The sequence below is a fragment of the Periophthalmus magnuspinnatus genome, chromosome 20 (assembly GCF_009829125.3).
Source record: "Periophthalmus magnuspinnatus isolate fPerMag1 chromosome 20, fPerMag1.2.pri, whole genome shotgun sequence".
Taxonomy (NCBI): domain Eukaryota; kingdom Metazoa; phylum Chordata; class Actinopteri; order Gobiiformes; family Gobiidae; genus Periophthalmus; species Periophthalmus magnuspinnatus.
The window spans coordinates 22,468,175-22,495,269 of NC_047145.1; the positions used below are offsets into that span (position 1 = coordinate 22,468,175).

The following is a 27,095-nucleotide window of genomic DNA, read 5'->3' on the forward strand; positions in this document are numbered from 1 at the left end:
TCAGTTTGGGGGAAACAATTGAGGTTAGTGTGTTTGTAATTAATTAGTTTAACCTTATCCTACACGGCCAATATCGCGCCGCAAAGAATCTGACTGACGTTCGTGTTGACCAATCAAAACAGCGCATGCCTTTTACAAACCGGAACGTCCTGCTTCACCGACCAATAGGAAGCGTTTACGTCACGCATGGGCACGTCTGGAATCTCGCTTGGACCAATCAGAGCGAGAGTTTTCCGCCCGCAGTACTACATGGCCCCGCCCCCACCATCCATTTCTTAACCGAAGGAAACGTTACCGCTCTCAACCGCTCTGCTTTTTTATACACGTTTAACTTATTTAAACAACGTTCTCGCCGATTATTCTGAGATTTTCCGCGCGGGGGAGAGGATACACGTGACTCTCGTTCATCTCGGGGCTTTTTGGTAGCGGGTAGAGCGGTATTTCGGGTTTTATTGGCCGTTTTAACCGTTTTCCGCGGGTTCCCCCTTGCCGCGCGCGCTGTGTGTGAGCCGGGCCTTTAGTGTAGCTTTAGCCACGAGGCACGTCGCTACCGTTGGACCAGGGCGATGGCGGAGTTTGGGAACGGACTAGCTGACGAATCTTTGCTGGATTCTGACCCCGGACATCCCGAACTAGAAGACCCGGGCGTGGGAGACGAGGAACCGGGGTTAGACGAAGGAGAGGCCGCTATTGAAGACCCGGTAAGTAAGAGAAAAGAGAAAGAAACCTACACGAAATGATGCGAAACGGGTTTATAATTGAGTTTTTTTTACACGAGAACGACGCAGCATCACCGTTTTCTTTGACAAATCGCGGGTCACATGCGGCGTGTGTAACTGCCGTCGCCATGTCGGTGTTGTCCGCCATTGTGGATCATGCAGTGCAGCAGAAACAGTGAGGATGGGCGGTGACGTGCGCGGTGGCGGCGGCCATTTTGGCGCAACAGCGGCTCCAGTTTCTCTGCGCCAGGGGCAGCACGAGCACGGGCAGTGGGGAAGAAAACCCTCATTGCAAAAAATGCGAGACGGGGATGCTGGAGACAGACTGGGGTGAGGGTAGGAGAGGCCTTTTTTGTCGTTAGCAGCCACCGTGCGAGTCGCAGCCTACGGTAAACATGTTTTTGTGGTTTATTTCTCCGTGTTTTTCTTGTTCACTGCTGGATTTCGTGTCAGATGCCCGTTCTAAGCCGGGGCAATGCGGGCTGGGGTCGGCTTATTGATCACGGGTGACTTGTGCCGCATCCAAATGACCCCAGGAGCCGCCGACAGCTGCAAATCAATGTGTTGTTGTGCTTCTTTTCGCACACTCGCAGCTGTGCAGACAATTTGTTCCCTTTCGTTAGTTTATGTTGTGAATTAACTACTGCATATGTCTGATGCTGCAGGAGACGTGACCCGGTTCCTTCTCTGTAGTGTTTTGGTTGTGATTTTGTTCGTGGTCACGGGGCGTACATAGTAATGCGCTTCTTCTGCAGACTGGCGCAGAGTTCCTCCCAGTTTCAGTCCACACCAGTCTCGTGGGGAGCAGCAGCATTACCAGGGGCGGCGTTTTAGGGGCTGGGTTTGCATCCATCGGCATTTTACTGGACCCTGAGGAAGGAGAAAGCATGTGCCAAAAATGTGTGGACAGCATGGCCATATTTGGAGCGCTGCGCCAATTTCGTCTTTGATGCCACACGTGTAGACCAGCAGCTGTGTAATCTAAAACATAAAAGCGGATAGTAGTGTAGGATAAGAGAGTATCATGTCCAGAGTTTTATGACATTTGAGGCGCAGTGACAGCAGAGACAGTTGTGGATGTAGTAGACTCCCACAGTGCTGCAGTGCACCACTGCTGGACCAGAGCCTGCGATCCTTGTGTGGAGTAACAAAATCTCACCTTTGCCTTCTCCGTGGTTGTTTAAAAGATCTATGCATTTTAAATCGGTCACATTTAAATGATTATAAAAGTACAAAGTGAGCCAAACTTCAGGACACATTTCACATCTGCGCCATGCTTTGAACTGTGTTTCAGGAGCTGGAGGCGATCAAAGCCCGTGTGAGAGAGATGGAGGAAGAGGCGGAGAAGCTGAAGGAGCTACAGAACGAGGTGGAGAAACAGATGAACCTAAGTCCACCGCCAGGTACTGCACTTTGAGCTGTGGCTGCTCACACATACACACTAAAACTTCGCTCTGACTGCGCACACACGCACACTCCAACTGCAGTGTGAGCTCTGACTGTACACTTCAGATCAAATTATTAGCAGATTTCTGTAGTTATAACACTATTGAAATGGCATGTAAACTGCAAAATAAAGGTCCAGAAATCAAATTTCAAATAATCAGATTTCTGTGTGCATGTAAACAAAGCCACTGTTTACATTTGAATCTCACACAAGTTTTTCTGAAGTTTCCCTGTTTGAGATTTAATACAGTTTCTCTTGTGTGCAGTAGGCCCCGTCATTATGTCCATTGAAGAAAAGATCGAAGCAGACGGCAGATCGATTTATGTCGGGAATGTAAGTGACGTTCCAACAAATGTTTACGTCATGTGGTTCTCGGGGAGCAGCCGCTGATGGACCCGGTTTATCTGCATTTGTCTGTTTCAGGTGGATTATGGAGCTACAGCAGAGGAGCTCGAGGCGCACTTCCACGGCTGCGGTTCAGTCAACAGAGTAACGATTTTATGTGACAAATATACAGGGCATCCCAAAGGGTAAGAGCCCGAATGTGATGTACTTTAAACATTTACATTTTAAACGATTTTGTACTAAATAAACTGCTTTGTGCGCTTCTGTTTTCCAGTTTTGCATATATCGAATTTGCAGACAAAGAATCTGTTAGGACGGCCATGGCATTGGACGAGTCTCTATTCAGAGGAAGGCAGATAAAGGTGAGAACATGATTCTTGTATTTGTTTATATGGTGTTCTGTATCTTTAAGTTCTCACTGGAGTCACCAGTCTTTGTCTTAATACAGAGACTTCACATTTAGAAATTTGTACTAGACTAAACAGAATATCTTCCAAGTTCAAAAACTTAGGCAAGGCAAGTTTATTTGGATAGGACTTTACAGAATAAGACGGACATTAAAATCACAGTCCAACAAATCTAAATATAAATAATCATCATAAAATTAATATTAAGAGAAGAGACAAAATAAAACCATTTTAGTCACATGCACAGATAAACAGAACTGTTTGAGCCCGGATTTAAACATTGTCAATACAGACGCCGGTCTCTCATCTTCAGTAAGACTGTTCTAGGGTTTAGCTGCATAAATCTGAAATGCTGTTTCCCTATGACTCTGAGGACTTCAGGGACCGGCCTCCTGCTGGTGCCCAGAGTGTGAGATGGAGATGTTCTTTGGTGCTGGTCCATGGAGAGACTTGTTCACAAGCACAGCTGCTTTAAAGTCTCTGAGCCACAGGAGCCACAGACCTGAGCCACAGGACACATGTGTGAAGTACTTCCTGGTTCTAGTCCTGACCCGAGCAGCAGTGTTCTGGATGTACTTTTATGTCTTAAGGCTCGTTTGGAGAGGCCAGTGAGTGGGACGTTACAGTCGTCTAACCTACTGGAGACAAATGCAGGTTAAATCTCCAAGTCTGGTTACTTGACACCAACAGTATAATTTTGTATTGTAAAGCAAACAGGATTTAGTGTGGGGTCCTCCAGGCGATTATGGTTAACATTTCATATCGTTAGTTTACATTTGGAATCTTTTCTTTCCATCATTCAAACCTGGAAAACCTTCAAATGCCCCTTTTTTACTCACTTTTGCAAGCAGTTTGTGGATGTGCAGTACCCAATAAAGAGAAAAAATGCACTCTTTTACTATTACGTTGGGAGATCTATACACTTAAACTACGACAAAAGTGTCCTCATTATTACGCTGTCATGAAAACGCATTTAACAAGTGATATATTGCTGAAGAAAATGGATGATAATATTGATGCTAATTTATGCCACTGATGCAGTTACTGACTCAAAACTATACTAAATGTACAATATTATAAAAAAAACAAAAAAAAACCAAACATGATCTGCAATAAGTGAACTGCACATTGAAACACTTCAGTAGTTTTTGTCTCTGTAGATTCTCAGTCGTCCAGGTGGAGAAAGCCCTCTCTGCCTGTGGATAGCCAAAATGGGCCTTCAATAGATCTAAAAGAGCTAAAAACCAGGACAACAAGAATCTGAACCAAGAAGGAAAGGTGTAACCATGCCTTACACAACGAGTGTATCTGAAAAACTTCAGAGAATTTTCAGCCAGTATGAGATTCCTGTCTTTCAAACCCACAAACACTTTAAGGCAAAAACTGGTTCACCCTAAGGACGAAACTCCGAGCCATAAACAAAATAATGAAGTCTACTCCATTTAGTGTAGTGAAGAGTGCAGTGAGCGTTACACTGGAGAAACTAAACGAGTACATCCTCTTCTGGAGTAGCGGTTTAGTTTCTCCAACACCAGCATGAGAGTTCCTCTGGACCCCAGTCTAATGTACATCTCCATCTCAGACACTAACCACGTCTTGAAGACAGTGAAGTTCAGATCTGAGCCAGAGAAAAATAGTTTGAGAGGAGAGTAAATGAAGCGATTTTTTGTTAGGAAAGAGAATCCTTAAACAGGAATGGGGGCCTGAGACATAATCTCTCCCCCATCTACAACTCCATCCTCAGACCCAGAACAACAGCAGGGTCGTTAAGGGCTGAATAGGTTAGTTTCAGCTGAAACTGGAGACAATAGCTGTTTACAGTTTCAGTGTGGTTAGCCCCTCCCCTCTGATAGATGTAAGGCAGTGGCCACCAGCAGTAATCTGACCACAACTGAAGAATGAGCAGCAAAGTCTTCACTCCTGTAACGATTTGTCCAGTTGACATTTGAACTTCGTCTTTTGCTTTAGTAGTTTTTATCTATAATGAACCATAGAAGTGCGTTATTCAACCCTCTTCAGCTCAAATCTTATTGTAGAGCAGAAAATAAATTAAATACTGGTATTTGCAAAAGCTTAAATAGTGCACTAAAGCTAACACCCAGAGCAGGTTAAATGAGACTGTGGAGGCTCTGCATACACTTAAGACACACCGATAATGACAGAAAAGACATTTGTGTTAGCTCTTTGATACCTTCATTTAGCCTTTTGAGTGGACGCTGAACTTAACTACGAACTTGACTACTAAAATAACTTTAAAGAGTACAGCACTGCAGCGGCGCTAGCTTTTTATTGTTTGTTTTGTTTTCATTTTTTGGTTGTTTTTGTTGTTGTTTTTTTTTGCTCTTGTGCTGTAACAAAAAGGAGTAGCCACACAATGTGGTATCAGCCTGGTATCGGTATTGACAAGTACAATAAGGCCAAGTATCAGTATCAGATTGGGTTTTTGAATGGAACAACACGGCAAGTTTATTTGTATAGCACAATTCATACACAAAGTAATTCAAAGTGCTTTACAGAATAAGAAAGACATTAAAATCAGAATACAATAAATCAAAACATAAATAATCATCATACAATTAATATTAAAGGAGAAGAGGCAAAATAAAAACCCTTTCAGTCACATGCAGCTAAACAGAACTGTTTGGAGCCTGGATTTAAACATTGTTAAAGTTAGAGCCTGTCTCACATTTTCAGGAAGTTTTTTTTTCCGGGTTTTAGTTGCAGAAAACAAACACTGATTCCCCTGGTTCAGTCCCGGTTCAGTCCCGGTTCACTCCTGGTTCGGTCCCGGTTCGGTCCTGACTCTGAGCACCTGCAGGAGGCCGATCCCTGAAGTCTCGAGAGTGCAAGATGGTTCTTATTTGCAGCTGTGTTTGCATGTTAAGCCGTTTCCTGCCCTAACTCCGCCCCCTTCCGCTGCTGTCGTCAGGTGGGTGCAAAGCGGACGAACAGGCCGGGGATCAGCACCACAGACCGCGGTTTCCCCAGGGCTCGGTTCAGGTCGCGAGGAGGAAGCTTCTCATCACGTGCTCGATACTACAGCGGATACACGCCCCCTAGAGGCAGAGGACGGGCCTTCAGGTGAGCCCATCGCCACCAACACCGCACCCACCCACCCACCCACCACCTGCATGAGCCCACACCATTCACACTCTCTGAACTAGTCTGCTCTGTACTGGACCTGCTAGGAGGAGGTAGACAGGGGATTTGTAAGTCTAGGCTAAGACAGGATGGTTGTCTTGTTTGAATTACATTGAAGTTCTGTGTGAGTGTAATTTTGTTATTAAAATGTCATTCTCCCAGAACATTTTTAATTGTTTGTTAGTGTGTGACTGCTTTTTAAAGACATTTTTTGGCTTATGGAGCTAGACGCAGCTTCACGTTTTTGATCTGGGCTACATTTTCACCGTGATTTGGCGTGTAGAAGTTCAGAAAATGAGACCGGTAACGTCGATAAACCAAATTCAAATGTTTTCTGATCAAATACAGCAGTTGTGAGTTGTTTTATAGTCAAAATTCCCATAAAACGTTTGAATGTGGTGGTGGTAGTTGGAAGGGAAGTAATTTGTTTCAGAAAATGCCTGGGAGTGGACAGTCGGCTGTGGTAGGTTTCTGGGTCGTCTCGTGTGAAACGGGGTCAGGGGTCGTAGGTCATTAGAGTAAGCTGGTGCCAGGGGTGGAACCTTTTTTTCATGGTTACTTTTTTAAGTAAAATGTCCCTTGATTGGCTTTATTCAAGACATCCCAGAGCTCAAAATTTGGTCCAGTGCTACTAAAAATGTTCCTGTGACATGTGACAGGTCCTCATCACATCCCCTCTCCTGTCTCCTCTGTCCTCATTATAAACGCTGATTAAATAGTATAGAACACATTTAAATTATTGTTTTTATTGACAGCTAAACAAAAGAACCTCTGATCGGACGCCAAAACCAGTCAAAGCTGAGGACAATGTGCTCAGGTCACTCTCTGGTGGCTTCTGTGATGCAAGTTTGGCTTTTTTTTTTTTCATCTAATTTGTCAATAAGACACACACAGACTGTATAAAGAAGTGGACTGAGTGAGTGTGACGTCACCACAGCGTTCAGCTTCAGTCAAATGAAGCTCATCGAGGCTAGAGCAGGTACAGCGGCGAATCTGGAGCAGAGTTACATATTTGGAATTCCGACCACGAGTATCATAGCAACCAAAGAGCCAATCTGGAGCGAGGCTGATGAAGGTAACGCCCTTTCTTGCTCGTACAGCTGGTTTAGCAGGGATTGGACGCTTTGCAACGCTGTCAATCAAACCTGTTGCTAACGCTAGCGGGAGTGACCTTCTCTTGTGTCCGTAAATCAAGATATGAACATTAATAATTGTGAAATAAAAACCCCAGGATCCTGTAGAGCGAGTTAAAAAGAACATTTTAAAACCAAAATGACAAGTCTTTTACATAGAAAGTGAACTGCAGCCAGAGTCGATGGAGCTGGACGCACGCACATGATCACTTCCTGTTTGGAACACAGTGGCTAGCAGGTTAGCTATGTTCATTTACATAAACAGTCTATGTTTGAGACACTGCATTCATCTTTTGAAGAGAAGCATGAAACTTGCAGATCTCCGATTAAGAAAATAAAACTGGAGAACCGTACCGATGGAGGTTAAACAAGGGCAGATCGACAAAATGGCGTCTTGAAAGTTGTCGATTAAACATTTCTCAAACATGAATCACCCCAAATACAACTTCAGAGGCTCAACGAGAAGAAACAACTACGACATGTTTAAAAGATCAGAAAAGTCAATTTTGCAGAACAGGTCTGATTTAAGTTATGCATTTCGCCTTTTATTGTTGAGGCCGTTTCAGGACAGTATATATCATGATGCCTTGAATAAGCGGTGGGCTCTGGTGGACCCAACTCAGATCATTAGACTGGAGCCCTGGTTTTGATCTTGTGAGTAGATTGTGCGCACATGTGGAAAATGATCTCGTGAGATTTCTTTCCCATGTGTTTACATTTGGCCAAGTTTGCCGAGTTTGCTGCAGGTCCAAAAAGCAGCGCTACAACGACAACAAAATATGAAGTCAGACCTGTTCTTCAAACTGTTCTTTTCAGATCTTTTAACCATGTTCAAGTCGTTTCTTCTCGTTGAGCCTCTGAAGTTGTATTAGGAGTGATTCATGTTTGAGTAATCTTTTGAATCGCTTATTTCCAAGACGCCATTTTGTTTGCTCTGCCCCCGTTTAACCTCCACCGTTACCCACTGCGACGTACGTACTTCCTTCTCCAGTTTTACTTTCTTAATCGGTGATACTCGCGCTTTGTTGTGATGTTTACGGCGGCGTCAGCTCCCATTGGACACCGCAGTTTTCTAACGTTGAAATCAGCGGACCTGTTTCTTTTAAGTTGTTTTAGATTAATATTATGATTTAAAATGTGTAAATTATAACAGAATGATCCACATATGTCGTAGATTATAACTATAGAGACACAAGCACAGGTCTGCTTTAGATGAAATTAATTTATAAACGTTGAGGGCCAAAATTGGGGAATGAACGATTTATGTAAAAATCCTGTCAAAATCTCGTCTTTTTGATCTCATTCAGACCAGATGAGACACAAGATTGGCTCAAACTGTCTCGTCCCCGGTCTTGGCGAGGACACAGAGGGCACTGGAGAGGTTGGAGAGCGCTCTTTATATTGTCTGACACTGTCAAAGGAACAATGGCGCTATAAATCCCACCGATGCCAACTCCTGACACACACACTGGCCTTTTGAACAGATTTGAATTTCGTGCGATCATCGGCATCTGGATCCCACTTCGAGAGCGTTGCTTAAGACTTAATGCTCTGCCTATTTTCCAGTATATTTTCCCGAATAAGTGGCTGTTTAAGAAACTCAACAATTTCCGATTATCTTTGTGTTTTTATCTCATTTGGCTGTAGCCGCTGCCTTGACCCCTGTGTTTTACCGTTAGCGCTGCTGGTACAGTGTATCTCTATTGAGGGGGTTGTCTTATGATTTGGCTGCGTTTGTGTGCGACTGTGTCTGGGCTTCAAGGTCAGAACCGCTCTAATCACGTTGTGTACTCGCTCGGCCACTCCCGCACATACCAAAGAGCCTCGAACTGCACTTGGACAAGGCACTTCCATTCATCTGCGTGTGAACTGGCCACATATGTAAGGACACAAATACAAGATGGTGGTCAGAGCCAGATTACGGAAAACGTGGGAGTATGTTTTACGAATGTTGCTAGCATACTGTGTTGATCATCTGCATGTGAGCTGTCCTCATATGTAAGGACACAATTACAAGATGGTGGTCAGAGCCAAATTACTGAAAATGTGGGAGTATTTCCTTTATTCCTTACAAATGTTGCTAGCATACCGTTTTGGCTTTTCTTGCTAACCATTTCGCAAGTAGCAGTTAGGTTTATCAGAGTTCAGTTAGGGCAGTTGCGTCATTGAAGACAAAGTGCTTGATGTTGCAATTTAACTACTGTACAGTGGATCTTTTAATAGGCTCTGTGCACAGTAGCACGCTAGCTAGCTCACTTTGTTTCAAACACAGACTGTATATCTATATATAAATGGACATAGCTAACCTGCTAGGCTCCACGCTTCAAATAATGAGTGATCATGGGTGCGATTCTGGCTTCAATTCACTTTATTAAAAAAAAAAACGTCTGTCCCTTCTCTCTTTGTAACTGCTGCTGTCAGACTCGTCGTTTTGGTCTGAAATGTTTGTATGAACATTAATAACAGACAAATCTGGCGCCTCCTTTCCTTGATGTCGCTCCCGCTAGCCTTAGCAACAGGTTTGAGGGGCAGGGGCGTTACCTTCAACAGCCGCGCTCTGGATTGGCTCTTTGGATGTTATATTTGCAGTCGGAATTCCAAATTCACCTCTAACTGCTCAAACCTCGATGTGTTTCATTTGGAGCTGAACTCTGTGGGTGACGTCACACTCAGTCCACTTCTTTATACAGTCTCTTTACACAGTGGTCGCAAAGTTTATGCAAACTTTTATCAAAATTGAAAGATATAAAATAAACAACCTATTAAAATTCAAATTGATAAAAAAATAATTGGGTAGTTTTTATTTTACATGTCAAATACTTCGTTTTGTAGTGTTGTTTTAATATTTATTATGCCTCAGAATTAGCATTAGCGTTAGCATTGAGACACAAACACGCCTCTTTCTAAACACAGTATTCATTTTATTTGTGTCGTGTTTAACATCAGTGACATCTACCCACAGCTCCGTCCACTGACTCATCTTTAAATATTCATGTTTAGTGTGACTCGGCAAAAAACTTTAAAACTGAACAGGAAGTGGTGACGCTAACAATGAAGTTGCAGTCGCTGTTGTGTTGAAACTTTGGTTAAGTTTCATCGGCATTTACGCAAACGCTAGATACCATTTTGTTATTTTCAACACTTGGAATACATTGTTGAAAAAGCAGTTTGCATCGAGAGGTGAATGTGAAAGGTGAAATGACCTAGTTTATCATATCTTTGGTCCCATTTTTACATCACTGGTGTTAATCATAGTTTCCTTGTTACTTAGAAAATCAGATCCAATATGACTGCTATCGATCGCTCCCAGTTTCATAGACTCGAGTTAATATTCCCACCACTGTGTTATTGACAAACACATTACATATTTGACCTGGATCACTCACAGGAAACACGAGCTCGAAGAGAAGCAGCACATTTATACTTAAAGGGCCCATATTACACTATTTTCTAGTTTAGTTTATAATGTTTCCTTATCAAGTTACAAGAGTCAGTTAAAATGTACTTAAAGGTCTTTTATTATTATGCATAACAGTTTATAAATTAACAAAAGAAGTAGGTGTGGTCAGTGTATCAGGAGTTCATTACAAACAAAATCGGAGAAGGCAGCCTCATGTTTTTAAGTTGGTTTTTGCCTTGTCTCGTTTTTGGGAGCATGTCCAAAAAAACTCCAAATCAGTGCGTCTTTTCCCCCGGACCGCTTGGGAAGGCAAAAGCTTTCCCAAAAGTTCTGCTCCATAAAACCTCTGGCACCAAAATCCGTCTCAACAAGGCCACAAAATGTTACTCGTTATCGGGCTTCAGATTACACAGCAAGACTACTAACAGATAAGGCTATTGGCAGCGCAGTGTATCGGGCTGAAAAGACGCTCGCTCTTGAGCTGTTTCAAGTTTTCCAATTGCAGTAATGGTTTTGGAAGTGGCGCATATATAGACAAGAGTGGTAATCTGTACTGTGTCAGTTTTTAAGTTTTAGTCCATTGTTAAAGGCCCAATATTACGCTGTTTTCTGATCCATGTTCTAATGTTTCCTCATCACAAACAGCCTAAATGTGAAGGGTTCTGTTTCATTCACACATGTTTAACACACAAACCCAACTCTAGGTCTGAGTTCTCAAACTGAACACTGTGTTCCACCTTGTGATGTCGTCATGTGGAATACAGGAAGTGCTCTACTGTGTTTTAAAACTCCATACACCTTCGCTGGAATCATTTGGACACGACTCCAGGTCTGTTTTTGATGAGGTAACAACATTATAACATGACTTAAAAGGTCCTATATTACACTGAAATGATCAAAATGATTCTAGTGAAGGTGTGTGGAGTTTACAAACACAGTGGAGCACTTCCTGTATCACCACATGATGACATCACAAGGTGGAACGGAGTGTTTTCAGTTTGAGTGAAGAACTCGTCCTTTGTTTCACTGCACATTTAGACTAACTCCAGGTCTACTGGTGATGGGGAAACATTAAAACGGATCGGAAAATGGAGTAATATGGGAACTTTAAAACTGAATACATCTTTAATTTGGGTCCTGTTGAACAAAAGTATTTTATTTCAGTCATGACATAATGTGAGTGACCTTTGTACCTTTTTTTGTTAAATGAATATGCAGAGTTGGTGTCCAAAGTTTAAGCGTTAGTCACTAAGTAGCAAGAAGCTAACAGTAAGAGAAGCTAATGTGATCCTCCTCCATCCAGCTCTACCTCCACATCTCCTCTGATCTCCTCCGATCTCCTCTGCCCCAAGTTTGGTTTTGGCAAAAGGCTGGGATTTTGAAATTTTCTTGTTTGTTTTGTATAATTTTGTTTGTGTTTAAAGTCCTGCATGTTCATGACCATTACATTGCACCTTTTCAGACGTCACTCCAGAAACGAGGGCATTTCTGCAGCCTGGTCCCAGCGCATTTTTGTTTGTTGCCACTGAGCTGCGTTTGTGCGTGTGTTTTATGTGTGTGTGCGTGTTTTGTGTGTGTGTCTGAGGTGAGATATGGAGATGTGTGGTTTTCTGTGGCTCGTTCCTGTTTCACAAAACTTGCCTCCTCAAAGTGTCAGCTCCTTCACTCCTCAGTTTGTGCTTCTGGCCAAAGGAGGGAGAGGGAGAGGCATGAAGGGAGGGAGGGAGGGAGGGAGACATGAAGAGAGGGGAAGTGAGGCATGAAGGGAGGTAGAGGGAGACATGAAGGGAGGGAGGGAGGGAGGGAGGGAGGGAGGGGGAGACACAGGGAGGGAGGGAGACATGAAGAGAGGGGAAGTGAGGCATGAAGGGAGGTAGAGGGAGACATGAAGGGAGGGAGAGAGGAAGAGGGGCAGAGGCACAGGCATGAAGGGAGGGAGGGAGAGAGATGGCGAGGGAGAGAAAGGCAGAGACGGACGGAGAGGGGAGGGGGCTCATACGAGTCTGTTGTGGGTGTGATTAAAATCAGAGGATTTGAAGAAGCAAATTATGAGAAATGGGATTTGGCCCATGTGAGTCTGAAGCTCAAACGGCGACGGCCACTGGTCATTCTCCCATTACATTTTCCAAATATTAAGATTGGACCGCTCCAGGTTTAACTTCAGAATTTGGGATTATTAAAAATGACATAATCCTAGTTTAAAGTTACGTGTTGCTCTGTTGAACTTTAAAGCAGCAAAAAATGTACTTTGTTCCCTTCCACCGCTGCCTAAACACAAGTAGTAAAATACTGTACTTCAGTAGAGTTTGAGTACATTTTACAGTGGGTACTTCTTACTTTTACTACTTTGAGAGCAGGTATCTTAACTCAGTCCAGTTAAAAATGTAGTGGAGTAGAACTTTGTTTGTTCAAAGCTGAAGCTTTAACTCAAACTTAAATTGATTGATATTGTTACTGTAGCTCCAGCGTCACATTCACTTAATCCACTTCTTTACACAGTCCAGGGCCAAAATGCAGGAAGTTACACTTATTTGTCCCTGCAGATTTCATCATAACAGTTTGGTGGAACCTTTGTGTCACATGCAGTGGTGCCTTATTTCCCGTCTTATAAATCCAACACTGCACTTTCAAAGTTCCATTTGAATATGGAGAATGAGTCGACTACACTCATTTAAGTTGATATTATGGGTTCACATGTGACTAATTTGAGTTCTATCTGAAAATGTTTGGATCATTTACATTTACAAATATCACGTGTTTATCCATGATGTGCGTACATATAAACATCTTTAATATAAAAAGGCAGTGGATCTGTTAAATGCAGGGGTCCTACACTTTGCTTGAAATCATTTTCCAGAAGTAATTTTAAGTAATTGTGAAACGTAACAAAGGAGATCTGTGCTTTTGTGGACAGTCACCATTGATGTGTGTTATCCTGTGTGTGTGTGTGTGTGTGTGTGTGTGTTCTGTCTCTGCTGGGGATATAGCTGTAGTGTTGTGCGTGTGTGTGTGTGGTGTTTCTGTGCGTGCGTGTGTGTGTGCTGTTTCTGTGCGTGTGTGTGCGCGTGTGTCCTCTACGTTTCTCCCCACAGTGACCTCGGCAGCAGAGTCCCACAGAGAGAGAGAAAGAGGGCGAGAGTGCCTTTGCTGCCCCCTCACACGCACACAACAATCAGGATTTTTTGTATTTTTTATTTTTATTTTTTTTTAAAGATTCGGAAATATCCCTCCTCTTCCAAGCTTCCCTCCTTTTCCCCCTTAACACCACTTTAAGGATCAAAGGCACGCAATAAGATCCCTGCTTAGCCTCAGCCGCACATCGACAGCGACACTTTTGCGCACTTAAACGCTCATATAAACCCTGACGCCATGCAAATTGGTGTGTCTTCTTAAACCAAACAGAAAAAAAATCTCACCCTCTTTTTCTCTCTCTCTTTTCCAGGGGCCGAGGGCGAACAACATCGTGGTATTCCCCTTACTAAACACCCAAATCCCCCCCAAATATACTCTCTCTCCCTCTATCTGTCCCATTAAAACACACACAGAGCGACAAAGCCCACCCCCTTTCCCCCTCGCCCAACATTAAAAGAAGAAATACCCAGAGGAGAGGAGGAAAAAAAAGACAAAAAAAAGAAAAGAAAAGCAAAAAATACTCCTCCCCGGACAGAGAGACTGGTGTGAGTGAGCATGCGTGTGCCCATTTTGGTGCAGCAGGTCGCCCCTGGTAAGGTATACACTGAGGGGACTTCAGTGTGGCAAGTTTTTATTTTTATTTTGTTGGTTTTTTTGTGGGCGGGATAAAGGGAGGGAATGAAAAAAAAAAAAAAACAATACAAAGGGGAAAAATGTGAATATTTTGGTACCTCAGGCTGCAGCTGTGTCTCCTTGGTCTGGCTGTGAACACCTGCTTTCACCATCACAGCCCATCCACTCACCTTCACCCCCCTGAAAAAAAGAAAAAAAAACAGAAAAAAGACAAAACAAAAGGGGGGAAACGAAAAAAAAAAAGGCGTATTCATATTTTTTTGTTTTTAATGTTCTGTACATTCGTGGATGTTGCAGATTGTTGTTTTTAAGTTTGTTGTAGTTCATTCATTTACCCCCCCTCACCCCCTTATGTCTCCTCGCTTCTGTCATTCCACTCATCTTCCTGCTTCTTCCCTCCTTTTTTGTTTCGGTCCATTCTTCCTCCAGACAGTGATGGAGAGTCCGTATCAGCTGTTGCTTTTTTTTTTTTAATACTAATTTTTGTTTATCCGTTTCGGGGCGTCATTTCGTTCACATCCCCCCCTCGTCTCGCATGGCTACGACTCATCTTCAGCAAGCATCAGTGTTTTTTTATTTATTTTTGAGCTTCCCTCGTTCCTCCTCCTCCTGTCTCTTCCTCCCCTCGTGTCACCCCTCTCCTCCTCGTCCTTTCCTCCCTGGTCTATCCCCCTCCCTCCTCTCTCTGTATATTAGACCACTTCTTGTCGTTTCAGGTTTCAGGACCAGTGGAGGCTGACGACCCCTCCCCAGGTGGCACAGGCGCCCCCCGCTGTCTCGGCGGCGTCTCTCTCACTCTCTGCTCCCGCTATGCACACTCACCCCATCCTGTCCGTGTGGGGGGGCGGGGGAGGGGGGCAGGGCGACCACCGGCCAGCCGCGGGGGGGATTTACTACAATAACAAGCGCTGATAACCCAACTTTTTTTTTGTTTTTTTTCTTAATTTTTAGATTTTTTTCCCCCTTATTTCCACACACATCAATGGCAGGCATATACACTCAAAACACAAAACACAGGCACATGAGGAAAGTGGAGCGAAGAGCAGGCCAGGGGACAGCAGGAACAGAGACCAGGGAGGTTTTTGAGGTGTACAGTGCGGACCTTATAGCGCCCCCTATCTCTGACTTGGCACAGTGTAGTCACGGCTGCTCTGGGGAGGGCATCAGAGCCAGTGGCGTGGATTAATTTAACTAAAAAAAATAAAATAAAAGAGTGGGCCGGAGCTGTTATTTTAGGGAGGGGAAAGTCAGGGGCTGGGTTTGTGTGGAGAATTTTTGTTTTTATTGGAAAAAAAAAAAAAAGGGAGTGGGTTTGAAAAAATGTTTTGCATTTTTATTTTTATCCCATGAGTCTGTAATTAGAAAAAAAATAAAGACATTGTGTAAAAATGATGGTTTTGTGTCGTTTTTGTGGAGCTTTTCAAGATGCCGTTACAGTGTTAGGCTAATGTTGCTAATGCTAAACCTGAAAGCGCAGTTAGTGTTGAGCTAATGATGCTAATGCTAACCCCGTGAACTGTTAAGACTTTATATTGACGTATGTCATTTTAGAAAACTGATTTAGCAACCACGTAGCGAAGTAAAAGTAAAAATACTGTGGTTAAAAAGTATAAAATGTATATCTGTACTCAAATGTAAAAATATCCGCTTTTAAATCTAAGTACATTTAAAAGCCCGCATCTACTTTCTACTCTACATTTTTAAGCTGGACTAAAGTTTTATTTTTATTTATTATTTTTTTGACACATCAATTTATAATTTGAGCAAACAGAAATATCACTAAATAAACGTTAAAAAAAATAAAATCAGTTTCAGTTGTACTTTATGCTAACATTTTGTTCATTTGAAGCTATATTATCTCAAAATCTCCGTTTTACTCATTTTAAACAGGTCCTTTAATACTTTTACTCAAGTAGATTTTTTTCATGTGATATTTTTACTTTAGTACTTTTATTTAAGTAACAAAACTGAGTGCTTCTTCTTGACTGCTCATAAAATATTAACTGAATTATGCCTGTCCTCAAACGCCCTTGGTTTTAAACATTAAGAGCCCACGAGGCCCTTGTGTTCAAACGTGTAGCGTGACTGCCCCCTACAGGAACCACACCGCACAACACCATGAATCAACAAGTTTATTTCAATGGTTTACAACAGCCATCAAATGTACTCCTTCGGTCAAAACGGCTCATCTGTGCTTTTTGAATGCTGCAAAAAATTAAAAAAAATAAAAACTCATTATATTGTACAAAAATATTCATGATAAAAGCATCAAAATCATCCAAAAATACACGTTACTCACCTTTTCTTTTTGTTTTCTTCTTCATGATTTTCTTTTTCTTCTTGGGTCTGGCGCTGTCCCCGTCCTGCAACAGAAAGAAACGCGTCGTTCACAGAGGGTTTATGTTTCCAGGGCACAGTTATAAAGCAGCAAACAACCCGCAAGCTTCAGTGACTTTTCCGCAGCTTCCACCCACTTAATACAGAGCCATTACTCGTGCCCTCATTAGAAAGTCTTAGGAAACTGTAGCGTATCCAAGTCAGCCGAGTGTGAAAGTATCGTAGCCCCAGAGCCAAACACGTACGCTGCCAAAAATGTTACTAAATTATACAAGTGTGGAAGTATATAAAAGTTAAACATATTAGAAATACAGCAACAGGGTGAGGGACGTCCCTACTGACACTAAACCAGGTCTAAACCAGGTCTAAACCAGGACTAAACCAGGTCTAAACCAGGCCTAAAGGACTAAACCAGGCCTAAACTAGGACTAAAGGACTAAACCAGGTCTAAACCAGGACTAAAGGCCTAAACCAGGACTAAACCAGGTCTAAAGGACTAAACCAGGTCTAAACCAGGCCTAAAGGACTCAACCAGGACTAAACCAGGTCTAAACCAGGTCTAAACCAGGTCTAAACCAGGCCTAAATGACTAAACTAGGACTAAACCAGGCCTAAAGGACTAAACCAGGTCTAAACCAGGTCTAAAGGACTAAACCAGGTCTAAACCAGGACTAAACTAGGACTAAACCAGGTCTAAACGGGGACTAAACCAGGATTAAACCAGGACTAAGCCAGGATTAAACCAGGTCTAAACCAAGACTAAACCAGGTCTAAACCAGGACTCTCTATTTTTGAACAATTAGAAAAACAGTAAAGTGAATATCTTGTCATTTGTTTATCTTAAATATAAAAAATGAGCATAAGGCAAAAAAAGCCTGTGATCCTTCAGATTCTGACACAAATCTCTCTTTTCACAATTTGCTTTACACAAACCATCGACCCGGGTGTGTCCCAGTTTTGAGTTTTGAAAATCTGCTCACCCTTTACAGGAATCAAGCCAACCCTCAGATCAGTGGACAAGACTCTACCGACTGAGCCACGGTCGCCCCCTAAGAGGTAAGGCACTAAACTGTATTTCTGAGCATCAACCCCTGCATATTTAGGCTGAGTTCTTCCCTCAAACTGAAAACACTCTGTTCCACCTTGTGATGTCATCATGTGATGATACAGGAAGTGCTCTGCTGTGTTTTTAAACTCCACACACCTTCATTTCTAGAATCATTTGGATCATTTCAGCTCTAGAATTGCAACTTATCTCGACTGAACTAAAGGTAAAAGGAGCTGTTAACGTGAAAACTACCACTTGATGACATCACAAGGTGGAACAGAGCGTTTTGAGCTTTGGAGATGTGACAGACGAATAATAAAGTGTGACTCAAACATGTGTGAATGAAACAAAACACAACTCCAGGTCTATTTTTGTGGAGGAAACAGCCTTAGAACATGGATTAAAGCTACAAGAGTCAGTTTTGCGTGATATGGGACCTTTAAGTTTTATTACGCGTCTTTTTGCATCGTGCACTTACCAAACCCGTCTCTCCTCCCGTTAGCGCCGAGATGTCTCCAAAGTGCGTAATCCCACCGAGCTGTCCTGCCATCCCCATCAGGCGCCTCTTTTGGGAGTTTTTCTGACTCTTTGACGTCTGCAGACGAACCATCATCGACTCCTCGTAGTTTTTCCTACAAACAGAAAACACAACATTATTTTTAAGTTTACAACAATCAGACAAAATACATTCACTCGTACTGCTGCGTTTTCAGATGTGCTATTATAACATCAGCCTTTCTTACACGCAGTAACCTTTTATTCAACACACTCAATTCAAATAACACGTGAAATATCAGGACGTCACACAACTGTATCAACAAATATAATCACAACTCGGGTCATAATGACAAGACTTGTAGTTAAGCAGATTAACAGTTCATACTTAAACACACCACATCAAAACTGGGACTAAACTTGGACTTAATCCAGAACTAAAACTGGACAAGACTTGGATCAGCACAGGACCAAACCAAGATGAGTTTGATCGCTCCTTAATAATCCCACACAACCTGTATGAGCTTTTAATCATTTTATCAAAATTCCTGTCAGGGTTTCCACACTTTGCTGGGAATAATTTTCCAGGACATTTTTAGCTGTATAATCACGGTGCCCACAGACAGATTACCCTCTTTTTTTAGTTTTTATAATAATGATGTGGTCTAAGCCTAAGGCTGTAACTAAAGTCCTTGGGGATCATCCCCCAAGATATTTTGTACAATTTGTACAATTTCCTGCATTTTGGTGAATTTTAATGCAGGTTTTAAAAACCCCAACTGCTCTAAGACGTGGCAGTAAAAGTCTATTAATTTGATATCCCATAAACAGAAAAGCAAAGTGCAGAGATATTTTCCAGGATATTTGCCCTTTTTTTCTGTGATTCCATGTCTGGAAAACAAGACAATTATTTTCCAGGTTTTCCAGAATTTGCAGGACTCGTGGGAACCCTGACCTGTGCGCCTCCTCTCGACTCTCCCTCTCGCTCTGAAAGTCCTGGCGGTCCCTGATCTCCTCGGGGGCGTCGCTGTACTGCTGCCTCAGCTCCTGGATCACAGAGCTCCTCAGAGCCGCTCGCTTCAGCCGCTCCACCTGCGCCTGCTTCCTGTCCACCTCCGTCACGTCTCCATCTGACACAGACATGGACATTAGAAAAACACACATTTACTTTGACTCTTAAATTCAAATACTCATGATCTAGAGCTGGGATTTTACCATCACACCTCAGACAATTTTAAATTTACCTAAAGCAAACCAACAGAGATTATGAGAGATGTATTTTAGGAGCAGTGACTCAGATCCTTATCACAATGTCCCACTGCTCCTTTGTTTACTTTTTATATTATTTAGGCCAATGGTGGAATAAGTCCTCCATTTTGTTACTTAATTAAAAGTACAGAGGGCAAAAATATCACAAAAAAATCTAGGTAAACATGTTTGAGTACCTGTTTAAAAATGTATTTAAAGAGTAAAAAGTAAAAGTATTTCTCACAGATTTTGAGGTCTTGAGTAAACAAAAATACACAAATAAAAACATCAAATTCTGAACGTGTTAAAAATTAAACCTCAGCCTTTTCAGCAGGTCTCACAATAATAAAAAATGCATTTACTTTTCAGTCCTGTTCAAAAATGTAGTGGAGTAGAAAGTACAAATACTGCTCTCAAATGTACTCAAGTAAAGTAGAAGTATCTAGTTTAAAATCTACTCAAATAAAGTACAAAGACCTACAATTTATACTTAAATACAATCATTCAATGTTTTTTACTTTGTCATGTTCCACCATAGGTTTTAGCAAAGGCATTTCGATACAAGTTTTACACATGTGTCCAAAAAACATGGCGGATTTGGTTAATAATGAGCTCAGGATTGAATGTAAAAAATAAAAACAAACTTGTCTTGTCTTACCATAATGCATCGGAGCGATCTTTGGTGGAATGTACTTCTTCGCAGTGGGTTGTCTGGGTTTTTTAGCTGTATCTGTATCCTCCTCTTCAGATTCAGACTCACTCAGCTGAAAATACCATAAAAAAACATGATATCAGCTATTCCACCACAGTCTCTTTATAAAACAGAAACTACCAGGCAAATATATGGATTTTGTTTTTTTTATTTTATATTCAAATCCTAAAAGTAGCCACCTTTTGCTATTTTGGGAAAGTTACTTCTCTTTTTTCTTTACTACATAATTCCATATATGTTACTTCATATATTTGATGTCTTCTGTGTGTATTTAAAATGTAGAAAGTAGTAAAAATAAAGATAAAAACATTGAACGAGTGACTGATGTAACATGCTTACCTTGCTTTGAAGATTCCCAGGATTAGGGCGAAGTTGTAGAGGATCGTTTTCAGCTAAAAGTATAAATTTTAGGTTTAATCACAAGGATACAGGCTCCGTCACTGTTCACAAAAGGGCCCAGGTATGTTTTAATTGAGGTAACAGCATTAGAACATGGCTAAAATCTCACGAAAGTCGATTTTGCGTAATGTAATAGCTTTAAATCCTCACCTACACTGCCGGTTACAGCTGTGCGCACCAGTTTATCAATCTGGTATTTCAGTTTGTGGTCCAGTGGTCTCATCTTTTCCAGGACCTTAGCAAAATAGAAAAAGACAAATTCAAAATCATGTCAGCTGCTAAAACGCACATGACATTTCATTCATTCATTTCATTTTATATCGTTACCGTTCGGACTGTAACTATCCGCTCCAAAGCTTCACTGTCTTTGATTCGACCTCCTTCTGTTTTGATGCTCACGAGGTGGGTCAGGTCTTGCAAATAAAACAGGAGAAGGTGGTATCGGAGGTCCAAAAATGACAAACCCTAACAGAGACAAAAAAAACTTTAATACTTCTCAGGAGTAGACAAAATATTAAGTTAAGTATAGTTTTTTGGGCCTACTTTGACTTAACACACTAATAATAACACTAATTAACCTTTTCAGTCTTAAAAGCTCCATCTTTCAATTTATTTAGGAGCTCGCGTACGTGACTTGTGACAGACACCACCTGAAAAAAAAAAAGGATACATTTATATGCTTCAATATCAAATTAAAGGACCTTGTATGCTGTATATTAACGACTCATTACCTGCTCTGTGAGGTTGTTTAGCAGCTGCACAGCTTTAGGCAGATCACTTTCCACCAACTCCTAGAAAAAACAGACATAATATAACATTAACTGAAGCAATAAAATGAAAAATAGGAGCTTTGTAATGGACTTTACACATTAGCATGTTAGCAAAAAAAAATACTCCGCTACTATTTAACAATAAATCGATAATAATTATACTTTCATAAACTCTCTAACGCAAGTATAAAACATAACTATAACATACACAAGTAATAATGTCAAATGAAACCGGGAATAAGCTTAAAATTTGATGAAAAGCTCATAAATTTCCACTCACGTTGTCAACAGCGGCGGCCATTTTGACAGCGAGGCGAACTACGGAAGCCGACGTAGCGCAAACAAAACCAATTTCGCAACCGCTTAATTAAAAAGGGCTGTTTTACTTCGTAAATGAATTACTGGCCTTTAATATGTGCCCATTTGAATACATTTAGTTATTGTTATTACTTATTATTTTATTTCTGTTATAAGTTGTTATTATTTACTCATTAAACAAAACATAGGATGAAATTAATACATGTAAATTACTTTTCCAGCACATAATAATTTAAATATAATTAATTTAAAGGTGTGAATGTGATTTTTTAGGCAGGTAAGATAAGATAAGATGTGCCTTTATTAGTCCCACAGTGGGGAAATTCCAGTATTGCACCACACAGTTAAAGAAGAGAAGGAAAATGGTACATGCAATGAAACAAGAAAATAGATAAATAACTTATAATAATTTAAAAATAAACTAAAAATAGACTCTAATATAACATCTCTGTAAAGTGACTTGAGTATAGTAGGTAGTTTTCTCTCAGATGTTTGATTATGCTGCATACGTGTTTATCTGTGTGTGCGGTGCATGTTCTTTGTCAGTTCCTCAGTTTGATCCTTACACAAGCAGCAGGTCTGTGATGATGAGGCAGCGATGGAGGAGGAGACTCTGGGGGGATGTGTCTGTATATTTTTCTTACACCTGATTCACTTCGGACCATTTGCACCGAGACTTTCAGAGGAGAACGTCTGATGGTAAGACAGACTCTACCACAGCTCTGCACACAGGTCCTACTCACTATTATATTAGACACTTATATTAGTCCACTGTTTAGATTTTGTTACAATTATTATTATTAATTGGCCAATCATCTTATTTACATATGTATTTAATTACTTTTTAAATATTTTCTTCATGTAATTTTATTATTATTTTTTATTTATTTATTTATTTATTTATTTTACTTGTCTACTTACTTCTAGCAGATTTTTGAAATGCAGTGGTGGAACGTAACAAAGTAAAAGTAGTAAAGTACTTTATTTCAGTACTATTTTAGGTGTCTGTCTTTTTACTTTTACTTGAGTACATTTGAGAGCAGTATCTGTACTTTCTACTCCACTACATTTTTGAACAGGCCTGAAAAGTAAAAGTATTTTTATTCAAATCTTTATCAAAATCACCACATTTGAAGCTTCATAAGACGCCAAATCTGTGACAAATACTTTTACTTTTTACTCTTTAAGTACATTTTAACATTGTAACTTAAGTCGATTTTTTCATGTGTTACTTTTACTTTTACTTTGTACTATTATGTAGTTTATCTTGTATTTTTAAGTAATAAAATGTTTAGATGTTCAGAGATTCAAAATGGTTTGGGGCTTAGGAATCTGACCCGTTTAATGTGTTTTTATTTTTTATTTTAAATTGTAAATTGATTAAATATTGACGAGCGACAGTTTCCCGGTTTATGGACACTAGTTTTGAATTGATAATTACTATAGCAACCGTCCCATGAACCAGAGAATAACAGGTTTTGTTTTACTGAAGCTTCATTAAACAGTAAAATGTGTTTGTCGTGACTAAAACACAAAATTATGTTAGAATGAGTTTAATGAAATACAAAACAAACTGAAGAAACAGTAACATTCTCCACATTTTCAAACAGATTTACACCATTTTCATCACATTCCCTCTGATTTTTCCTGTTTTTCCTGCAGATGTCCGATTCCAGGGGGTCGTCTGTGATCCAGGAGTGGGTGAGCTCGTACCAGGGGCCGTCGGCGCCGCCTCAGATGGACGTCCTGTACTCGCCGGGGCTCAGGGCGGACGACCGAGGCCTCGGCGACCAGATGATGGGACTGTCCTACCTGCCCTACAGCTCCACCTGCATCAGCACCACCTCCAGCTCCATCACAGGGGCCGGGGAGCACCTCCACAGCCCTCAACAGGTGGGGGCGCTGTTCAGGTTCATGTTCTCAACAGGTGGGGGCGCTGTTTTTGTCGGCGATTCCCCTTTTTACATCATTAAATATTCAGTTTTATTATCACTATAAACAATATTTATTTTTAGTTATTCATCTCTATTTTTACAGGGGAGGCCATAACTGCAATAGTATTGAAATAGTACTTTAGTAGTACTTTACTACTTTTACTTTGCATTCTTTTAAAAACTCGCCATCAGAGAAGAAGCTTTTGCTAATTTGAAAACCAGCAAAAAGCTCACCTTGGTACTTTGATCAGACTTTGGTGAAAAAATGTTTTGTTGTCGCTCACTATCCACTTTTCTTTTCTTTCATAATCTTATTTTTGCAGAAAGGCTGATAAGAGAATGACAGAGTAATACAGACCTGATGTAGCTGAAATGCGCCATAATTTGGTCACGTTTGCTGGGCCGGATTAATAAGCCCAATGGGCCGTCTGTGGCCCCCGGGCCGTAGTTTACCCACCCCTGGTTTATGCAAACAAGAATAAGATGAGGAGAACTTTGTCTTAAAAAAAAAAAAGAAGTGTTATTTAAATCAGTCGTATGAGTTTGTGTCTCTATGGTTCTCATCTCTGTGGATTATTCTGTTATAATTTACACTTTTTAAATCACAATATTCATCTAAAACCACTTCATAAAAGAGACAAATCCTCTGACTTCCGCGTTAGAAAACTGCGGTGTCCAATGGAGCGCCCCCTATGGACAGATGCACGTCACACTAGAGCAGCACAGTTTTTTCATTTGTACCAAAATGATGACGCGACGCTGCCGAATCCCACGAGTATCAACGATTAAGAAACGCTCTGTTCCACCTTGTGATGTCATCAAGTGGTAGTTTTCACATTAACTCCTCCTTTTACCTTCAGTTCAGTCGAGATAAGTGGGAACTCCAGAGGCATAAATGATCGAAATGATTCTAGAAATGAAGGTGTGTGGAGTTTAAAAACACCTGTACGACCACATGATGACATCACAAAGTGGCACAGAGTGTTTTCAGAGATCAAACACACTCTGACTCTGTGTTTTGTTTTTGTTTTTTTGTTTTTTTCCCCAGGACTTCTCTCCGTTCCTTCACCCGTCGCTGCGCCCCCCGGTGACCAAGAGGAGCATCAGCAAGGACAGCGCCGAGTACCGTCTGCGGCGCGAGAGGAACAACATCGCCGTCCGGAAAAGTCGGGACAAGGCTCGGCGCAGGATCATGCTCACCCAGCAGAGGGCGCTCCAGCTGCAGGACGAGAACCAGAGACTCCAGCTGCGGATAGGTCAGCTGACACAGGAGCTGGACATGCTAAAACACGTCCTGTCCCAGAGACACATGTCGGGGGTGGACGAGGGGGCCGGGGACGCCTCCATGTGAACCTGGCGCCCCCTCGTGGACTGGAGGAAAACAGGTACAAAAAAACAAACAAACAACAAAAAGACAAAAATACGGATACGGGACTTTTTGTGCAAGACTCCTTCAGCGATGGTGAAATGAGAAAGTGTTTCCGATGACAACACAACGACATTGGCCAATCGCTGCGGTCGCTAACATCAGTACTGTTAAAGGCGCACTCTGTAACTTTTCAGGTGGAGGGTCAGCAGATACATGTTTGTTTCCGTGTAGATAGTTTAGTTAGCGCGTTGCCGGGGGTGTTCCGCAGTAGGGGATTTTATTACGGTATTTATCTTGCGTTTACAAAAATACCTCGGAAAACCCCCAGTCCGCAGATCTGACGTGTAACTGTCGCTTCAAGTTTATTTTTATATTTCACGTTTAAAACAGCTTCAGCGGCGTGAAAGTCGACGCAAAACAAATATACAGAAGGAAAAGAGCAAGAAAACACCGAGATATTCTGTCTTGCTAAACGACGTCTCCATGGATACAAGCGGAAGCCGAACCCCTCACCAGAAAAGTTACACAGTGCCGCTTTTTGTTGTGATATGTTGTCACTGCTGTTGGATATTTCTACTGTGAATACTGTGTTATCTACTTGAAATGATTCTTGATGCTAAAAGGAACGAGTCCCCAAATGAAGCTCAGCTCATCGAGGCTAACAGTTATAGCGGCTAATCTGGAGCTGCGAGTATCATAGCAACCGCAGAGCCAATCCAGAGCGAGGATGTTGAAAGTAAAGCCGCTTCCCAGTTGCACCTCTGGTTTAACAGGGAGCGGGCGCTTAGCAACGCTGTCAATCAAACCTGTTGCTAACGCTAACGGGAGCGACCTCGGGGAAAGAAGGACCTGATTTGTCTGTTATTAATGTTCATATCTTGATTTACAGACACAATAGTGAAATAAAAACGGCAGGATCATGTAGAGGGTTAATACGAACATACGAGCGCGCCCGTGATCACTTCCTGTTTAGAACGCTTGGCTAGCAGGTTAGCTACGTCCATTTATGTAAACAGTTTAACAAAAACAAGACCATTTTGAAACCCTGCACAAAATTGTAAGAGAATGAGAGCGTGAAGTTCAGAGTTACGTCATTTTAAAGGTCACGTAACGGCAAACGATTCGTGAAACTGTGATCAAATCGGCCCACGTGTCAGGACGGTAAGCTAGCAGGTTAGCAACGTCCGTTTATATAATCACACTGAGGGCGAGGAGGGTTAAGTGTCTCGCCCAAGAACAAAACAACGACAACGATTCATCTGTGGGAGCCGGAATCGCACGACCAGCCTGCGTTTAACCAAAGATTAACCGGGATTTAAAAACACGAACGTTCAGATCAGAGGCCGAACGCTCTACCGACTGAGCCACTGATTTGATTTCTTCAGATTCTACCTTCACAACTGAACTCGGATGTTTCGTTGCCCAAGCGCGTTTCACAACCGCGCCGCTATAACCATTTGAACATTTGCTCAGAAGTAAAATTATCCCGTCAGGATTGTGTAATGTCGACTTCTTCTTCTTCTTCTTCTTGCGTTCTGAGCTGATAAAAGCGTCGCACGAGAACACGTTTGATTATTGTTTTCAGCGACTTCACGTAACGCCGCGGTCTGTCATTATTAACAATCAGTATTTCTAGGACGTCTACTTGGCGTCGTCTTTTCGTCCATTTCCCGTAAACGGCAGCCACAGGAGCGGATGTCACACCAGAGACCGTTTTTTTTTTTTTTTTAACCAGAGCGAGAGATTTCAACACATCAGGACGGAGATGGAGAGAGAGAGACGAGATGGTATCAGACGCTCGGGGGCTGCCAGAGTTTTCCTGTGGCTGCGACGGCATCGGACGGGACGTAGAGATAGTGGACGCGACGGGGGGGAGGGCGAGGGGGGAGGGGCCGACAGACCGAAGAGGAGACGCCAAAAAACCGGATCCAGAGATTATACAATTCAGACATCCTTTGGTTTAGACGACGACGCAACAGACAGAACGTGTTTGGGGTCGGCTCTGTTGTTTTTTCATTGTAGTAACTTAAATCCTAAATAAATATATATATAAATACTGCAGTACTTTTAAGTTTTTGAGTCTTTTTTTTTTTTTACAATGATCTGGG

General features: G+C 41.7%; 3 protein-coding genes across 6 annotated transcripts; 2 read left to right on the top strand and 1 right to left on the bottom strand.

Annotated features, from left to right (window-relative positions):
- Positions 1 to 277: 277 nt before the first annotated feature.
- pabpn1 (poly(A) binding protein, nuclear 1) lies at positions 278 to 15,747 on the top strand. Of its 4 annotated transcripts, none has more exons than XM_033985735.2 (7): positions 278 to 701; positions 2,014 to 2,122; positions 2,432 to 2,499; positions 2,590 to 2,696; positions 2,786 to 2,873; positions 5,848 to 5,999; positions 14,035 to 14,234. In XM_033985735.2, exons 1-7 carry the CDS (start codon positions 567 to 569, stop codon positions 14,072 to 14,074), a joined length of 699 nt encoding a protein of 232 aa, XP_033841626.1. In that variant the 5' UTR covers positions 278 to 566; the 3' UTR covers positions 14,075 to 14,234. The 4 variants fall into 4 exon arrangements, with proteins under 4 accessions (XP_033841626.1, XP_033841627.1, XP_055086205.1 ...); XM_033985736.2 differs by having other exon boundaries at positions 2,435 to 2,499; XM_055230230.1 differs by lacking the exon at positions 14,035 to 14,234 and adding an exon at positions 15,074 to 15,747 and having other exon boundaries at positions 289 to 701.
- A 729-nt stretch (positions 15,748 to 16,476) lies between these two features.
- Positions 16,477 to 21,692, bottom strand: ngdn (neuroguidin, EIF4E binding protein). The gene is made up of 11 exons (XM_033985729.2): positions 21,647 to 21,692; positions 21,328 to 21,387; positions 21,175 to 21,246; positions 20,924 to 21,061; positions 20,747 to 20,831; positions 20,537 to 20,589; positions 20,144 to 20,249; positions 19,193 to 19,367; positions 18,221 to 18,374; positions 16,657 to 16,720; positions 16,477 to 16,562 (listed from the first exon to the last, which is right to left on the bottom strand). Exons 1-11 carry the CDS (start codon positions 21,665 to 21,667, stop codon positions 16,543 to 16,545), a joined length of 948 nt encoding a protein of 315 aa, XP_033841620.1. The 5' UTR covers positions 21,668 to 21,692; the 3' UTR covers positions 16,477 to 16,542.
- A 613-nt stretch (positions 21,693 to 22,305) lies between these two features.
- cebp1 (CCAAT/enhancer binding protein (C/EBP) 1) lies at positions 22,306 to 26,841 on the top strand. The gene is made up of 4 exons (XM_033985610.2): positions 22,306 to 22,383; positions 23,347 to 23,577; positions 24,667 to 25,003; positions 26,723 to 26,841. Exons 1-3 carry the CDS (start codon positions 22,306 to 22,308, stop codon positions 24,967 to 24,969), a joined length of 612 nt encoding a protein of 203 aa, XP_033841501.1. The 3' UTR covers positions 24,970 to 25,003; positions 26,723 to 26,841.
- The last annotated feature ends 254 nt before the right edge of the window (positions 26,842 to 27,095 follow it).

What these genes read in the sequence shown, in the direction of transcription:
- pabpn1 (XM_055230230.1), top strand. Translation starts at nt 567, where the DNA reads ATGGCGGAGTTTGGGAACGGACTAGCTGACGAATCTTTGCTGGATTCT. An exon ending in TCAGAGGAAGGCAGATAAAG is followed by an intron (nt 2,874 to 5,847) that starts GTGAGAACATGA and finishes TGCTGTCGTCAG; the next exon opens with GTGGGTGCAAAGCGGACGAA. An exon ending in GGCAGAGGACGGGCCTTCAG is followed by an intron (nt 6,000 to 15,073) that starts GTGAGCCCATCG and finishes TTGTCGTTTCAG; the next exon opens with GTTTCAGGACCAGTGGAGGC.
- ngdn (XM_033985729.2), bottom strand. Translation starts at nt 21,667, where the DNA reads ATGGCCGCCGCTGTTGACAAC. An exon ending in GAGCTTTTAAGACTGAAAAG is followed by an intron (nt 21,062 to 21,174) that starts GTTAATTAGTGT and finishes TGTCTCTGTTAG; the next exon opens with GGTTTGTCATTTTTGGACCT. An exon ending in CTGGGAATCTTCAAAGCAAG is followed by an intron (nt 20,250 to 20,536) that starts GTAAGCATGTTA and finishes TGGTATTTTCAG; the next exon opens with CTGAGTGAGTCTGAATCTGA.
- cebp1 (XM_033985610.2), top strand. Translation starts at nt 22,306, where the DNA reads ATGTGTCTGTATATTTTTCTTACACCTGATTCACTTCGGACCATTTGC. An exon ending in TCAGAGGAGAACGTCTGATG is followed by an intron (nt 22,384 to 23,346) that starts GTAAGACAGACT and finishes TTTTTCCTGCAG; the next exon opens with ATGTCCGATTCCAGGGGGTC. An exon ending in ACCTCCACAGCCCTCAACAG is followed by an intron (nt 23,578 to 24,666) that starts GTGGGGGCGCTG and finishes TTTTTTCCCCAG; the next exon opens with GACTTCTCTCCGTTCCTTCA.